The sequence below is a fragment of the Serinus canaria genome, chromosome 1A, assembly GCF_022539315.1.
Source record: "Serinus canaria isolate serCan28SL12 chromosome 1A, serCan2020, whole genome shotgun sequence".
Lineage (NCBI taxonomy): Eukaryota > Metazoa > Chordata > Aves > Passeriformes > Fringillidae > Serinus > Serinus canaria.
The window spans coordinates 29,518,630-29,536,397 of NC_066314.1; the positions used below are offsets into that span (position 1 = coordinate 29,518,630).

Here is a 17,768-nt window from a genome sequence, read left to right on the forward strand (position 1 = left end):
GATTTTTTTTTTTTTTTAATAAAATAGAAAAAAGCTACACCTTGATGTGCTATTGACAATGTCTGAGATGCATACTAAGTTCACAGGACGAAAAAAGCCCTGAAACTTCCGACTGCCATGGCAAGTGTCTCAGAGCTATGCACTAGTTTCCATTACGAATCTATAAGCTAAGTTTTTTTAAACTAATTTGGTTGTTCAGAATGCACAAGGTTCATCTTGGGAAAATGCTGAAGTACCACCCAACTTAATATGCTTCCTCATAATTGAAACACACCCAATTTTCTTCTAGAGTAAAATAACTGAGTTTTTTTCACATCTCAAAAACACTGAGAGCAATACAACTTTTATTTCAAACTGTGAAGTTGCTCCCATGGCTACATTGCAATTGTTTGCATTAGAAATTTTGTATTTCCTCACCCCCAAAATCTGACTTTTTATGCAACCCCTTAACATGCTGAATATCACAAAGAGAAAGCTGCCAGTCTCCTGATAGCACCACTGATGATGCTGACCACTGTGTTTGTGTATCTTGGTACACATTTCATCTATTCCTATGGTTCCAGTGGCTCTTTTTCAGGGAAGCATATTTTTCTCTGCCCATCTGTTTACACTGCAATTCTGTGAACAGACAGTCTTTCAAACTGCATTTTGATACAGCCTTTATACTTTTCCAAATGTAAACTTCAGTTTATCCCATTTCAATGGCTTCCTTAATTCTTCATAAATAAAGAAGACAAAATACACAAGTTTAAGGTTTCCTATGAGAAGGAAGCATCTCTAGTTGCCAGCATGGCTCCTTTACAGGTGACTGCCTGGGCCTCCAGAAGTACAAGAAATGAGAAGTGGAAGCCTGTTTTCTAAATGTCACAAAGTACAAGACCAGCAGCTTATGAACTACTTATAAGCATAATTTCATCATAAAATTTTCAAATGGTACATGGAATCACCATCATCTTTGTATACGCATTTTCAAGATCAACTATCAGAAGAGGTTTTTTCCTACTTGATAAACTACTCTCCCTATCAGTATTTTTAAGAAGAATTCAGAACTGAAAAAAATTCAGATTTTGGTTGAACAACGTTTAACATTAATTGATCCTCTTGCCTTTATGTGTTTTTGTCTGGAAATTGGAGACTGTGAACACAGAAGATTCGCCTCAGCTAAAAAAAAAGCAATATTCCAGGATAATTGGTAGAGCAGTTGTTTACAAAACCTAGTTTAAAAAACACTTTGAGACCAATTACCATACTTCTATTCTTGGATATATCATGAATGCTCAAAGATACTAGAAAGTAGCAATAGTAGCTTTATGATTATTATTACTATGGTACGTACTTGCTCTGAAAAAATAATTAAGAATAATTCCTAGCTTCAAATATGTAATAGAAACATTGAAACAGTAATTACTTTGTTAGGAAAGTTTATTTAACACAACACATTTCATTTTATATGAATGAAAGGCTGCAGCATAACTTGGATGTTCCTACAAGGGAAGTTATTTAGGAAAATAAGTCTGGAACATACCTTTATCTGCTTATCCAGTGCATCCAGCCTGCACACTGCTTGAAATGGTCTGCGATCAATAGGACATGAAGCCTGTGTCTGAAAAATTATTTTTCTTATTATAAACTTGGCAATGAGCTAAGAGAAACCTTAATTTTCTAAACTTTTATTCACTATTATAGTAGCTTACAGAAGCACATGAAATCCCAATTTGTCCACAGTAAGAATGCATTTGGACACATTATCCATATACTCAGTATTTTGTTTTATATAAGCAGATTGCTCTTTCAGGAAAAATCTAAAGGAAAAAAGAATATAACCCAGAAGTGGTGTTTAAAAAAGGAAAAGCATTTAATGCATTTTACATCAAGTTACCTTCATTTGCTGGTCTTTTAATTCCTTTTAGGTAACTGATTTTATAAATGTGTCCTGATTTTGACTTATTTTTTCAGTGTCCTGATTTTATACCAATGTGTCCTGATTTTGGCTTATTTATCTTAGTGCTGGTACACTGCTTTGGATTCTATGTAAGATTAATGTTGATAACACACTGAAAAGCATAACAATATGCAAATGTCCTCTACATTTCATATTGTTCTAATATTTAATTTCTTAATTCTATTTTCAACAGGAAGTGTGCTGCATTCTGTCTCTTCCAAAACATAAAACTGGTAATGCAGAAAGCATACAGTAGTCATAACACATCTCTTTTGTGCAGTCAGCAGACAACAGATTCCCACATGAAACACATCGGAAGTTTTACAAATTAATTTTCAGGAAGGCTATTTTACCGTACTGTTTGATGGAAATAGCCATTTATTGTTTTTCCCTGATCACCTAAATGCTCTCTTATTGAGGCTGCACTACATCAGATAAAACACACACACACAGAACAAAACCACATTAAGCACAGAAATGGGAAATTTCAACTGAAGTGCCACGTAAGTGGATCACGTAGTGAATCAGCTTTAAGAAAAATCCACATTAGATATTAACTTTAGCTATGAGAGAACTCTTTATTCCTTTTAATTCCAGACATGTTTGCTGTGGGGGCGTGGTTCTTTGTTTGGTTCGGGGGTTTTGTCATCATTACACCCTCCACACCCACCTTAATCCCACTGGCCTTCAGAGGCTCAGTTCAACACTTGCAAAACAAAATAAAAAACCAAAACACACACCCAGTCTCCAGCCCTAATTCATTCACTGAACAAGATCCAGTACAGGAACTGTATGCCCTGAAGAGGTATATAATTTCTGCAATTTAGAGAGCTACAGGGTATCTATGCAAGCAAGATGCTGTACCAGAATTACACAAGCAGCTAGGAAAAACCTGCATATGAACTCTGCCCCAAAATCCAGTTGTGAACTTCATTCCTGTCTTTTCATCGGGCCTTCTAATTTTCCAGTTAATTCTGCTCTTTTCTCAATTTCAAGGAGTGCTTAACTTCTTTTTCATATACCAGCCCCCAGCTATGGAGCATTCAGGAAGTTTCTGAACTTCTGATTTCAACTGAAGCAGATAGAACCAAACAAGACTGATTTTAAAAAAATCCAAACCCATTAAACAAACAAACAAAAAAAAATCCCCAGGGGTAGTTTCAGGAATAAAGTGTTGAACAAGAATGTAAGTTAAAGCCATCACCTAGCCTTTGAAGCTCTGGTATTTTGTCCTAACTAAAAACTTCCTCTTTTGGGGGAATACCATTGTTCTCTGCAGTGTCAAGGCCCCAGAAAAGAAAAGCATATTGGGTAATTAAGCCAGTCCCCTAAGGACTCAGATCATGAAGACAATTCTTGTCCTGTAGTCAAGGCACAGCTAACCCACAGTAATACAGGAGTGCAATGTTCCATCAGGATATTTGATAGCATGCAATGCACTGTAGCTTCTGAATCCACTGCAAACATCAAGGTACACACTTTCATTCTGAGATGTGCCAGATTGTAAAAGATAGGTAGGAGGAAGTTATTTTTCTTAGCCATTTTTATTCTTGTTTCAGGGTCTACCTTAGCTGAAATGTTTATCCAATATAGTCTCTTCCTACATTAAATTTACACACGAATGTCAAGTTATCTTCCCAAGTTTAAGTCACTGCAAGTTACATTTATTCATAGCAATAAAGTATCATAGAATATGAAGTGTTACTAGCAGCAATCCAAATAACAGCTGTTTTTGCTCCACTAGAGAAAGATGTTCAATGTTCAATTCTTCTGAACAAATGTTTAACAACTTAATACTGTTTTACACAGTAGTAAAAAGGAAGGAAAACATTCTGGAAGAGTCAAAAATGACCACTAGGTTCATATATGCTCAGAAACAGCAGATGCTCTTTCCACTCCTACTCAGTTGCTTTTTGTAGGCTTAGCATTTTCTGTGAGCTGACAACATTATCACTAGAGACACTCAGGACATTTGGTTGTACACTCCCAGTCCCCAGGTGGAGTACAGTTGTTGGGTACCCCAAGGGAAACTAAAGGTTACTTCTGTCTAAACATGTATCAGCTTTCACCTGTCTGCTAACAAATAAAAGCAAACCTTTAAATATTGGAAAAAATGGAAGAAAAACCCCAAAGTTCTTCCCCTGTCCCTTATCCCAATGGCAAGACAGGATTTATACTGCTACAGAAAGGAATAAAGGCAAAAAAAGTCAACATTTATTACAAGAACCAGTTATGATGAGTGGTGACCTTTAACTCATCTCTCATGGTTTTTGAGAACATGGTTCAGGTAACAAAGGTGTTGAGTCTTCTTTCATCAAAGGCAGGTTAGCAATTCCACTCTTCTGAGGTTTCCGTTCAGGGAGCATTGTAAGTAATAGTGAATGTACACTGTACTTTTTGATAAAGAACATTTAAAACAAGAAAGAAGATGCTGAGATGGAACAAGTCCAAGGAGCAGCTACCACTTTAACAGTGCACAAGGGAGAAGGAATATGAAATGTATCAAAACCTTAGAAGAACCACAGATCTTTCTTTACCATAGCTTTAAAAATCAGAACATGCAATACTTAATATAATCATCAATATCTCTAGAACCTCAGCACGGGTATTAGTGGCCTGCTTGCTTTGCTTCTGAACAGTTCTTTCCTTGGAAAGCACACTCTAGTAGCTCAGTTTCAAAATATCTTTGATTGTTTTATTCTTCACATGGAATTATTGAGAGTTTTCCTGTTAAACCTGATAACTCCACAGTGATTTATTCTTTCATCCATCCTGTGATATCTGAAGAATTTGCTTCATAAAATACATAAGCATTCACAAAAATCTGCAAGCCCTGGAAATTTATCCACAAACAGTATGTTTAATTTTCAGATAAAAAAAATAAAAAAAAAAGTTAGTGTATTTTATTTGGATTTTATGACCCTCTAAAAAAAGCTTAATTTAGCTCCACAGGCATAGCTTAATTTCTATATTCCTGTAACTGTACTAGAATGACACAGAACTGTGATCTCTAAACTCAAGAGAGTTTAGAGATCACAGTTCTCTAAACTCATCACTTTTAACAGCATTCACTGCATCACTTCAAACAGCATTCAAACAAAGTGAGGAAGGCAAAAGGATGAAGCAGTTACTATATTCCAGCCAGGAATTTTCAGAAAGCTATACAAACAGGTGCAAGCTAACCCCGAAACATATTTGGCTGATAAAACAACTTTGACAGATACCCCCATCTCATCAAGTTCCATGCTAGGTTTCATAAGAGGTTTCATAACAAGCAGTAACAAGACGCAAGTACAGAATTCGAGTTGCTGCTGTAAATCCCTACCCCAATTTTTTTTTCTTCAAGTGGCTCATAATAAAGTCTGTTCTCCAAATTTTGTATTGAAAAGCTGATACAAAAAGAAACATGATTCTGCACTCTTAGATAATCTGTTAAGCACAAATAATACCATATTCTCCTAACTAAATTCAGACTTAAAGTGAGATTTAGACTTTTAAAGCAATGTCTGTATATTTTACTTCACCTTGTAATAACAGTACAGCAGAAAGCCCATAGTAACATCTCCAGCTTCAGTGAACAGGGAGACCATTACACCACATGTAGTGAGAAACACCCTCTCCACATTTTAATGAAAGTCGGAAGACATTGGGAAATGCACCACTTTCTAGAAGAATGTAAAACCTTACCATTACTTTCTTTTCAGTCTACTTTTACAAATCAAGTAAATTTAAGTGTTATAGTTATACTTTAAGAAAGCACTATTTCTGACAAGTCTTTTTTGGAGGGAAAAATCACTGATAGTAATGATACAGAGTGCAAAAGAACAGATTACAGTTTTAACAGCTAATCAGTAGACTACTTAGTTACAAATCTAAACAGCTCTCTTCTCTCTGGCTACCTGACACAGCTGGCTAGTTCTCAAGTTCCAATTCAAAATTGCCACAAAGCGTTGACAAATTAAGTTTAATTGCATTGACACTATTGGAAAAACTGGAGTAAAATGAAAACCACTCAGACTTTTGCACTGCACTTCAACAGCATTAACATTCGTAAGTTGCCACACAAATGTTCTTGCAAAATCACAAAGTGGCTGAGAAGAGATCTCTGGAAGTCATCTTGCCCAACCCCCCTGCTTAAGCAGGGAAATAGCCAAGAACAACTGTATACTACAAAGCAAACAAGTAAGTTGCAAAAAGGTAATTAAAATCTACAGTTTCCGAAACAATTTGATTAATACAGTTTTTCTGAACATCAGTTCTCAGATGAACTGTCTAGGTATAGAGCACTTTGGGTATACTTGAACAGTAAGGTTTTTTCCCACTGTTATGTTTGGGGCTTTAGGTTGTGTTTCTTTGAACACAATCTATGTTTCGTTTACTACTGTCATCTTAAATCTTGCCCACAGTGCTCTGTACAGCAGATGACTGCGGAGGTTGCTGCCACTTAAGCTGATTCCTTCCTATATCCTTCAGAAAAAAAGAATCCAGATCAGAAAGCATACACATTAGGAATCCCAGTTATTGTATAGGTAACTCTCCTTAACCGCAGAAGAATATACAAGTGCAGTAGCATTTGCCACATACACAATGATCCAAACCTCATATGAGCCCAAAGACAACAACTACTCTAAGAACTGAACATCAAAACCTATGAATAAAACACCTAAGAACATTGACAAGAAACATTCTGCAAGACAGCTCTTTGTACCAACTGCTTAGTGTTATTGAGTTTATTTCAACCACAGATCCTGTACAGGGCCTACCTGAATATGCCCCAAAGCTTTGGAGAACTTATGACTGTACATACTCCACTTTCAAATTCTCCACACAGGGAAAAAATAATGTGGGAAACCAGGACCAGAACATGAGATAAATAAGCTTGCTAGGCGAGGGTCACTGAAACCAATGCCTGTTACAAAAACATTGTAATAATGGAGACAACACACTGAATCTTTTCTTCAACACTCATCTCTCATGACAGTTCATAAGAGGAATTAATAGAAGAACAGAGATAGAAATCTCCAGTACATTTCTTAGCACTCTGAAGAACAGAAAGGAAGTTTAAAAAAAGCCTACAGTAAATACTTATTGCTTCTGAGGCTGTTTTCTTTGAATAGAATAGAAAAAACAAAGATAGAGATTTTTCTCTAATGCATACAGGCATGACACCACAGCTGCTAAAGCAGTTGTCTTAGCTGAGGTGGTGTTAACAACTTTGTGCATGATTGCCACAGATGCCTAGTTAACTTTTCTTTGTATCAGCTTCACTTAAATCCTTTCAGAACCAATTATTATAAACTAAAATATGTGCTTACCAATGAAAATACAAAATACAAGTTTATCAGAAAAAAAAGTTGAAAAAATTAGTTTTGACCCAAGTACTTTAAATATACTAATAGTATTACAGATGACAGAAACATGTTAATGTAATTGCTTCCTTTGGTGTAACATGACTTTACTGCGGTGTTTAAAGAGTCTAGATAGGGGATTTTTGTTGCTGGCTAGACCCTCCCCCCCTTTTTTATGTGGCCAGAATAATGTTACCACATACATGCTGTTTACACTGAAAGCAACCCTTCACTTTCACTGTCCTTCTACATTCCCACTGAAGGGTGTGTCCAGTAACCTCAGCTCCTGATTTAGCACCTTCTACTTTTTTTGATCTTCCAGCACAGACTCACTGAAATACAAAGCCTCAAGCTTGAGAGTCTTCATTAGTAAATTACACCAGCAGCAGAAGTGGTTGACAGCTGGCACAGGATGACAAACATTTATGTTACTCTTCGTGTGCCTACTGAGAACAGCCCCCAGCAGTGACTGACAGCACAAGTTAGCACGGCCAAAAGCACACAAGTTGACAGTCTAATAGTATAGAAGAGTTTAATAGTATAGGTAACTGATTTTGTGCATAGCAGTGCTCTCAAATGCCACAATTAACACAACCAAAGAGAAGAACAATTCAAGGGACATATTAAAAAGTTACTCTGAAGATTAACTCCTTTGTGGGGTTTCATGGTCTGCCCCTCACTTCTCTTTTAGGCTTTAGGCATCTTTCTTCAAAGGGAAAGAAAATACAGTACTGACTCAACTGTAATGCTATTTAATTCTGAAACTAAATGTTCAGATTTAGCCAACAGAATCTAATGTATTAGACCTGTTCTGCGGCAAGTTTCCTACCCCTCCTTACGCTTCGGAATAAAGGCAAATTTTATATATTGCTTTTTTATTGCTTTTAAGTGCTTTTTAAAATTCTATATTCTCTCATTTCTAAAAAAGTAAGATGTTCAAAGTGTTATAACTGCTGCATTCAGACAAAAGATCTGCTGGTACAGGACACTTTACTGCAACTGCAATGTTGAAAATCTGTAGATTAAAGAGGGAGCAGAACAGTAAAACACTAATCTTTTTGGCTAAACTATCCTGGTTTTGATTAGAGTCTACAGAGTTATATAAAAAAGCCATAAACTCTCAGGAGAACAATGATTATGTACAATTTGAAAACAGCGCTTTAAAGAAGCAGCTTATCCTGTTATATTTTATAGTCCAGATGCAACACAGAAAAATAAAATAAATACCCAACTTGAACATAGACTGCTGGCAAAGCCTCTAACTGTATGAAGCAGAACTGAAGATACACAAAAAAACATGTCAAATGATGCGAATATTAGTTGTGGGTTTTTTTAAGATTTAATTCAATAATTTTATTGTCAATTTTGTTTTTCTCCAGCACTTAAAGAAGAAAATACCATTTCTAGAAGCAATTTGTTTATACTCCAAAAAAAAAACAACTTTATCCAGAATCAGGCAGTGTATTTTTTAAACTGCAACTCATTTTGCTATCTTTTTTATATCTTCATGACTTGGAATGACTTAAATTATGGTTATGATCAACCAGGAACCATGCAACATTTCTCAAAAAAGAACACATTCAGTTACTCTATGTTAGTAACAGGCATAAAAGCACACAGCATCAGTATATTTTAAATGGTGACATGCTTAAAATATTTTTTCTATCGTTCAAATGTATAGAACCTCATCTGCTTCTCACAGCTGAAGCCTCTGAACTGTCACCCAGGCTTCAACACTTATTTTGTCGCTTTACTTTTAATTAAAACTACTAAATTAGGCAGTGGAGTTCCATGAACCCAACAGGCCTGGCTGTCAAGTAACCTCAGAAAAGGAAGCCTGGCTGGTTTTACCTATCTGATGTCGCTAATGAAAAGCAGCAGCAGCAGCAGCCTTATGTAGCTTTAGAAACACCCCCACATCTTTTTTATGGCATCACATCTACTTTACCTGTCAACTTGTGAGAGAAGTTGCTTTTATTCTACTTGAATAGCACCTCAGACCACAAAAAAAAAATTGACGTGACAAGAAAAATGTTGTATCACTCACCTGCCCCTTTAGAAGAAGAAAATTTCTCTTCCTCATTGGGCTTAAAAGCATCTGTTAGACAATGTGAATAAACTCAAATCCAGCAGCAAGCCAATATACTGTACTGCTTCCCTGTGCATGTCACTGTTTAATGCTTTTCAGCTGTCATTATAGCAACCAGCTAAGTCACTCAGGGTAAAATTACAGGTGAGAATTTCCTCTTCCCTTACAAATCAAATTGCTCCAATGAATCGAATGCAAACCAGAAAATCTGGCAACAGGAAACTTTATTATCTGGTTTGTAAATCTAAAGCCATTTTAATGTAATAACTTTTTTTTAATACTCTGAAGTTCATATAAATTCTTCAGAAAACTGTGTTACCACTGGCTTTCAGTAAAAAATCGCACAAAAATTAAGGTTAAAACATAGCAAGAATAAGCATATTGCATATATACATACCAACCAAGTGATACCAATGTTCTAAAGGGAATACTGCAACCAAAATCATCATTTACTTCAAAAGAATGAAAGAAACAAAACAGTGCAAAGAAACCAAACAGAGGTCTCACTGAAGTGACAAACAAATTAAAGTCCATAGAAGCAGGGCAAAAGGCAGCAACCCCTACTCATCCCAGTACAAAGCAATATTAATTTGATGTTTTATACTGATAATTGAAAAAGTTACAGGAAAGGTAAAGACACCAGACTGAATGCAATGATTGCATAAAATAGCTGAGGGAAAATGGACTACACAGAACAAGGTCATCAAGGATTTCTTCAACAAGACATTTTTCTTTAATGTTCCAGAACTATCTACAAAGTTATTGACATACAACAAAAACCAGCCATCATTAATTTTTTTTTTTTTTCAGAACAGCAGTAAAGCTTTTAGCTGAATTCTCTTTACAGGTAGAAAACTGAGGTTGTATCACTCATTTTGTAGACTAACATGAATACATATTGGTCCCAGCCCTTAGCTGACACTATGACAAACAGCCTAAGGGTTATCACAAAGTAAGATTAAGCTAACAGCAATGCAATATTATAGCATGTACATAATACTGTCTGATCTTCCAAACAGCCAACACCACCCTGTTTACTTATCCCTAATCTCTAGCAACCATTAAGTTACTAGGGTAAGTAAGACTGCCTAGTGAAAGAAAACTCAAAATACTTTTTCACATTAAGAACAAAGTTTTCCAAAATCTATGTACAAATTTGTCACTGAACACTTCTGTGCAAAGCCAAAATCTGTAACTTTAAATATATATCTGTAGGTATTTGATGCAATAGATATATCTGTAGGTATTTGATGCAATAGATTTCACGAAAAAATAAAAACACACCTTGGTGCTCAGTCTTACCTCAGCCCATTTAAGAATACAAGTCATGCAGAAGGTATGACTGCAGTTCTCAGGAAACCCAATCTCTTGTTCTAGAAGGCAGTTCAGACAGATGGGGCACGTGTTGTCATCATACAATAATGTAGAACAGGAACAGCTTTCCTCGTTTTCTTCACCTGGCATTATTAACACTGACACTTAGAAGTTTTGACAGTTTTTGAAACAAAGTCTTTCTAGATTTGAATAATAAAGAAGTAAGAATTCCTTCAAGTACTGCTCTGGACAGCTTCTTGGCTGCATTAGACTTGAATTCAACTTGCATGTAACTACAGAAAAGTGTGTTTCAGATGAAGAAAGCTAAGCAACTTATTTCATAGACTACTGTACCAGTCTTTGCCATCAAAACAAAGTTGATCACAGGGATATTTCAATAAAGCAGGTATCACACTGTTTCCTCTTGGTTATGTAGTAATTTAGACATAATTCTCCTACGTTCTTTATCCTTCTGTGTTTGCACTCTCTCCATGACTTAAATGACACCAGCATATTCTATGTTATCTTATATACATATGGTCTACCTTTACTTTAGCTTTTCTGTCTTAGAATTACCTTAATCTGAATATCTTCAACTACTTACCTAATCATATACATTAAACAAAAAATGCTCCCAATTTTGTTGGAGTTGGAAAGTGTTTACAGAATACAAAATATATTAACTCTTCTTCAAGGAATTTTACTCTGAATAATTGTTTTCTCTGAACAGCAATTGCTATCAACATTTTTGTTTTGCTACTAGAAGTAGCAAGTAACAAGTAATAACAAGAGAAGAGACAGGAAATTATTTGGGGACCTCACAGGCCAAAGCCAAATATTATGAGAGAGCAGTTATATTTACATAATTTCTTTCAAAACAAGCAGCATAGTAATCGAGAGAGCAAATGAAAAAAATCAGACCTTCACAGCTTGAACCTGAATAGTATACTTCAATATTTTCACACACACAAACTTTACCTTCCATGCCTTCATGTGTTTGATCCTCAGTATCTTGAATACATTGCTTTCTGTTCTTCATCTTACAAAATGTAGTCTGGAAAACACAGAAACAGTTTATTTAGATTGCACCTTGAAAAATAAAAAAATTAATGAGTATTCTCCATTATAGAGTAGAAATACATGGTATTAGAAGTTAAGAGATTGCTTACAATTTATAAGTATCTTTATTGCTGTCTAGCAACTGATGTTTCTAACTTCAAAATTAGCTTTTGTTCAACAGATGCAAAGTTTCTGCAGTGTTTTAAGACTACCACTGGTGCTTTTATTTTTTAAAATGCAACATATTGCTAAGTTTCCATGCAAACGACCCCATGCAACACTGCAGTAACTAACACCTGCAAACTGCCCTATGCAAATAGTTGAAGCAACAAACTTTAAAACACTCTAGCACCACAAGAGTTGGTTGTTTTACAAGCCTAGAGTCACCATAGTAGTGGCAAGTGAGAAAAATGAAACCACCTTATATTTGTACGACAAAAGCAAGACGGAAATAATTCAAACTATTTGCACTCAGTAAAACATGTAGAGAAATTTATATCAAACAAGGGACAGGTCACAAGCACAGGTGTACTTTTTGAAAGGCGATGCACTTTTTAACTGCTCTGTGAAAGAGATAGCACAGATGAAGTACATCCCAGTGATCCACATCAAAAAAGATGAAAGAATTTGACCCTACATAAGAAATAGCAAGTATATTTTCTTTGGAAGCTTACTTAATACATGTAGAATGAAACACACTTGAAAAAAGAATACCTATATCAAGGACTGAATCTCCTGCATTTCAAAACTCCTGTAGTCACAGCAGAGATAGTATATACACCTAAAGCTCCAACCCAAGCCCCAGAGGGAACAACAGGTTTCTTCAAAACTCTATGAAGCTTTAAAAATTATTAGTATTTAAAAGGACAAACGAAAACTTCAGAAGACATTGAAGAAATCAGAGATTACCAAGGTCTGCTACTTAAGCATTCAAACCTGAAGCAAATTAGCTTCAGGTTTGAATGCTTAAGTAGCATTACTCTCACACTTTGACACCTTTGCTAGACAAAGCAGCAGGACAGAGCTGAAACTGCCAGAATCACGCTCCTCAACTAAACTTCCTCCTATTACACTCAGAAACTACAATACTTTTCCTTTACCACTACAACATCCAGAAGAGGGAGACAGAATTTGCTTACCCAACCTTTTCTTCTGATCAAGTCTTTATTGCCTGATCTTGGTAGCAGAACTGTTTTAATGATCACTTTTTATACTAACAAAAGCAACTTTGCTGCACATTCCCATCACATATACTTCTCATTTTCTTAGGCAACATAAGAAATCAGGACTCAGATCTGTGAGTCTTAAAACACAGGCAGTTTGCTAAAGAAATGGTCAAAACTGTGAAACTAATTAGAAATCTGAAATTAGAATTCAAATTGGTTTCAATATTCCTATTAGAAATTACTTGATTCCCCAAAGGGAACATGACAATCAATCCAATTGAGGGTAGGGGAAAGTGAAGAGACAAGGAAAGAAAAGCCTAGGTTTAAGGGAATTCCCCCCTACACCGCTATCGCATTTTTATATCTAAAATTATTACAAAAGTTATCATTAATACATGGCATCAACTGTAGGCTGGTTACCAGCACAAACACTGACCCAATTGCAGCCAATGCCGTAGGCTACAGGCGAGTTCTCTTGGCAGAACAACCACTGTCCAGACCTCCATCTTCTGCAAGCTAAGCAAAAGGAAACCCAACCCAAGTCAAGCTGCTCCTTTAAAATTTAATGTCTTCAATAAGCAAAATCTCTGTGAAATTAGGACTGGTAAAACCATGAAAACCACATTTGAATTTAGGAGATTGTGGTCTGTTGCCTTTGTCTGATTTGCACCAGTGGCTTTGGCCCCAGAAAGTGTAAATCATGCAGTAGAGTGCAGTATAGATGCTTTTATACACAAAATATAAGAACATCCCTTCTGCCCTACATCTTAAAACCTCAGCAATGCTTTACAGAAGCCAAAAATTCCACAAGCTGTACTCAAACATGTTTCAACCCTAGAAGTCCCAGGACACCTTATAGCTGAGTCAGTTTCAAGACAAGATCAAGAATTCTGCTCTCTGCATACATCCACAGAAAATTATTTAAATAGATACAACCTGGATACCAAAATAAGGAGTAGCTTTTGAGTTCACACTTATTATAAAAGAGGTAGTGAATTCACTAAAACAGATTGCAGAAACTCAACACAGAAGCTCTTCAAATTTGTTTTTCCCCAGAAAAAGTAAACTTTTACTCCATTGTACTTTTTCTAGACACAGACATCCCATAAATTCTGACCCACTTATAATTAGAAAAACAGAAATCCTAAAATTCTGACAGAATATCAGTAACCCAAGACATGCAGCAACCGAAAACACTTATGTGGTGTTACCCCATTCTTCTCACAAGCCTATTATTTAAACAGATACTGAGTGCTGCTAATGGATTTCACAGATCACTTTGCACAGCACAACTTTATCAGTTTGACACTGCATTTTGCACAACACAGCAGAGGAATTTATTACTACTGAAATTTTTATAAATAAAGTAAAAGATACAATCCAAATTTACACACTATTTAACAAATTAACTTTGAAAAGACTGTTTTCTCCACTACTTTAAAAGGGGCATCACAGGTATTAGAATAACAGAAGAGTTAACACTGGACTGTTACTACATTTATATGATTAAAAGCATATCAACGTATGTTAGGAAAAGAGAACCTGGTGGTTTAGAAAGAGCAAAGAGCATAAAAAATAGAATACTTATTTTTCCCAAAATGTGATAAGACAGCACCAAACACTATGCTATGTTTATGCCTTTGACACTGTCTCCCACAGCACACTCCTGGAAAAGCTGGCAGCCCCTGGCTTGGACAGGAGCACTCTTTGCTGGGCTAGGAACGGGCTGGACGGCCGGGCCCAGAGAGTGCTGGTGAATGGTGCTGCATCCAGCTGGTGGCCACTCACCAGTGGTGTCCCTCAGGGGTCTGTGCTGGGACCAGTTCTGCTCAATATCTTTATTGATGACATGGATGAGGGTGTTGAGTCTTTCATTAGTAAATTTGCAGTTGACACTAAGCTGGGATTGTGTGTTGATCTGTTGGAAGGTAGGAGGGCTCTGCAGAGAGACCTGGAATGGTTGGATGGATGGGCAGAGTCCAGTAAGGTGCAGTTTAATAAATCCAAGTGCTGAGTCCTGCATTTTGGCCACAATACCCCCCTGGAATGCTATGGGCTGGGATGGTGAGAGTACCTGGGCAGAGAGGGACCTGGGGGTGCTGGTTGACAGCCAGCTGAACATGAGCCAGCAGTGTGCCCTGGTGGCTGAGAAGGCCAAGGGCATGCTGGCCTGTATCAGGGATAGTGTGGCCAGCAGGAGCAGGGAGGTCATCCTTCCCCTGCACTCAGCACTGGTGAGGTCACACCTTAAATGCTGTGCTCAGTTCTGGGCCCTCAGTTTGGGAAGGACATTGAGATGCTTGAGCACATCCAGAGGAGGCAACAAGGCTGGAGAGGGGCTGGGAACACAAACCCTGTGAGGAATGGCTGAGGGAGCTGGAGGTGTTCAGCCTGGAAAAAAGGAGACTCAGGTGACCTTATCACTCTCTACAACTCCCTGATGGTGGCTGTAGTCAGCTGGGGGTTGGTCTCTTTCTCCAGACAGCAAGTGACAGAACCAGAGGACACAGTCTCAAGCTGCATGGAGAGAAATACAGGTTGGATATTAGGAAGAAGTTTTTTAAGGAAAGAGTTGTAAAGTACTGGAATGGCCTGCCTGGGGAGGTGGTGGAGTCACCATCCCTGGATGTGTTTAAACAAAGACTGGATGTGGCACTCGGTGCCATGGTTTAGTTGAGGTGCTAGTGCATGGGTTGGACGTGATGGTCTTGAATGTCTCTTCCAACCTAGTGATTCTGTGTGATTCTGTGCTGCCCCCCACTCAAAAAAAAACCCCAACAAAAACCCAACAAAAAAACCCCACCAAATCACACCCCTCTCCAAACTCTAGATAATCCTTCCTAAGAAGGACTAAGGACAGCATAACATTACAGTCAAGATGATATTTTTTATGGTGCTTGTACATTCTCAATGGAATTACTTAATCTTACTTTATTTCATATTTGACATAAAGACAAAGGTGTACTAGTATATTAAATTGAGAACAGTGATCAGAAACACTACCTCCTTTCCCTGCTCCCTCAAAATAATTAAATGTTTAAGTTCCCAGGCTATTCTTCCAAAGATATGAAATTCCTGCTCTTGTTTTCATGAAATGCATCTGCCAACAAATGTGCTTAAAGAGACTTGACTGTAGATTGTGGTAACAGATTTGTCCCTCTCCATCTGAGGAACTCAGCTTCATAAAGAATTTAAACAACTCCATAAAGCAGACTAAGTGCCATGCACACATTAAACTATTTCCTATATCACAAAAGTACAACTGTGATTCACACAAGCTACTTCATACAACTCACAACCTAAAAACACAGATATATTTCAACACTGACTCATTGTGCATATGGAAAGAAAAGACTTGGTCTGTTCAAAGTCATGCTTCTTAATTTCTTAATGTATCTATTATATTATAACCTTAAATAGACATAGAAAAAGCATTAGATTAAAAAAATTACAGAAGCCTAGTTATAAGTGACACATGAAATTAGCACATGCCTCCTTTTTGCCTAACTACAAGACAAAGTCTTTACAAGCATTCTTTATACCCTGTGAATATAATGCAACAACTAAATACACTCTTCCTCCAACACTCTAACAGTCTAGAGACTTATCTACACAGAAGTACTCCAGTTCAGCTGGAAAGGGGGATGGAAATCAAGGACACATGCAAAGAAGTCTGCAGTGAGAAAGTGCAAAATGATGTCCAAGATACCTTACTCATTTCTGCAACAGATTTAACTCAAGAAACATTTGTAATCAAACTTTCAGCTTTTTAGATACATGTTGCACTAATACTCAGTGTAGCATTTACTTAGACTGTTCTGTTTCTATTAAAAATATTTTACTTTAAAAAGGATTTGGGGGACTTAGTTGTGTTTTGATTTTTTAATAACTCAAGAAACAATCAGTTTCAATTATGAAACAACAGACATATATTAAGAACACAGAATTTATTTGCTTAATAAACAAAAATAACACCCTTCAGTCCCATCAAATTTTTGGGCAGTAATAGGAAGGACTCTGTTTCTCCCTATTCATTTTCATGGTCATTAAGAAACCTGGGAAAGATGTTTAAGCCACTCCGTCAGCAAATATGTTTTTAAAGAAAACAAACCCCAACAACTAGTCACATTCACAAAACCAGATTTTTGTTGGTGGTGGTTTTTGTTATTGTAGTTTTAGTAGTTAATGACAGAACATGTATCCTCCTCTGAAGTTCCTTATACGGGCTCATCCTAATCTCTGGACCATTACTGGGAACACATCCAGCTGCTGATGAAAAATTTTAAACATTTTGCCAGAACTTTTATGCTGTCTAAGAGATGGGCTGAGAAAATACTTATAATTTCCAATGGCAGTTGAACATTTGAAAAGCTTTTGACCTACTTGTATCACTGCATCTAACACAACACATACACCAAAAAAAAAAAAAAAAGGAATAGGAACAAAACCACATTACTGAGTATTTGTCTAAGTACATCAAGAACCCTCACAGTTGTTTTATTTTTTATTTGGAAAAACATCTGATTTGTCAGAAGAGCCTGGAAGGTAGACTTGCTTCAAGTGACAATTGAGTAATACTATTTGCCCTTCAATAAATGAGGGCTACATTGAGAATCTGGAAGCACTTATCCTGGATTTTCTCCTTTGTGCAGTAAAATCTCTTGGTCCAGCACATTAGTGAGAATAGAACCTATGGTGGCACTCAAAAGCAGGCTTTTAAAGAGGATCTTTTCTCTTTGTAAGCTCAAATTGCACCTTGTCTGCATTCCCAAATCAAATCCAATAGAACCAACAAAGATGAGGAGAAAGAAAGACCAGTGCTATGCCTTGGGGAATAAAGAGAGAAATCT

General features: G+C 36.7%; 1 protein-coding gene across 1 annotated transcript in view; it reads right to left on the bottom strand.

The window, feature by feature from the left end:
• Positions 1-17,768, bottom strand: part of SCAF11 (SR-related CTD associated factor 11) — a 51,344-nt gene that overhangs the window by 22,230 nt on the left and 11,346 nt on the right. The window contains 3 exon segments of the mRNA XM_030238020.2: positions 1,526-1,603; positions 10,682-10,836; positions 11,672-11,747. Of these exon segments, the coding sequence (XP_030093880.2) occupies positions 1,526-1,603; positions 10,682-10,836; positions 11,672-11,732 (294 nt within the window). The 5' untranslated portion in view covers positions 11,733-11,747.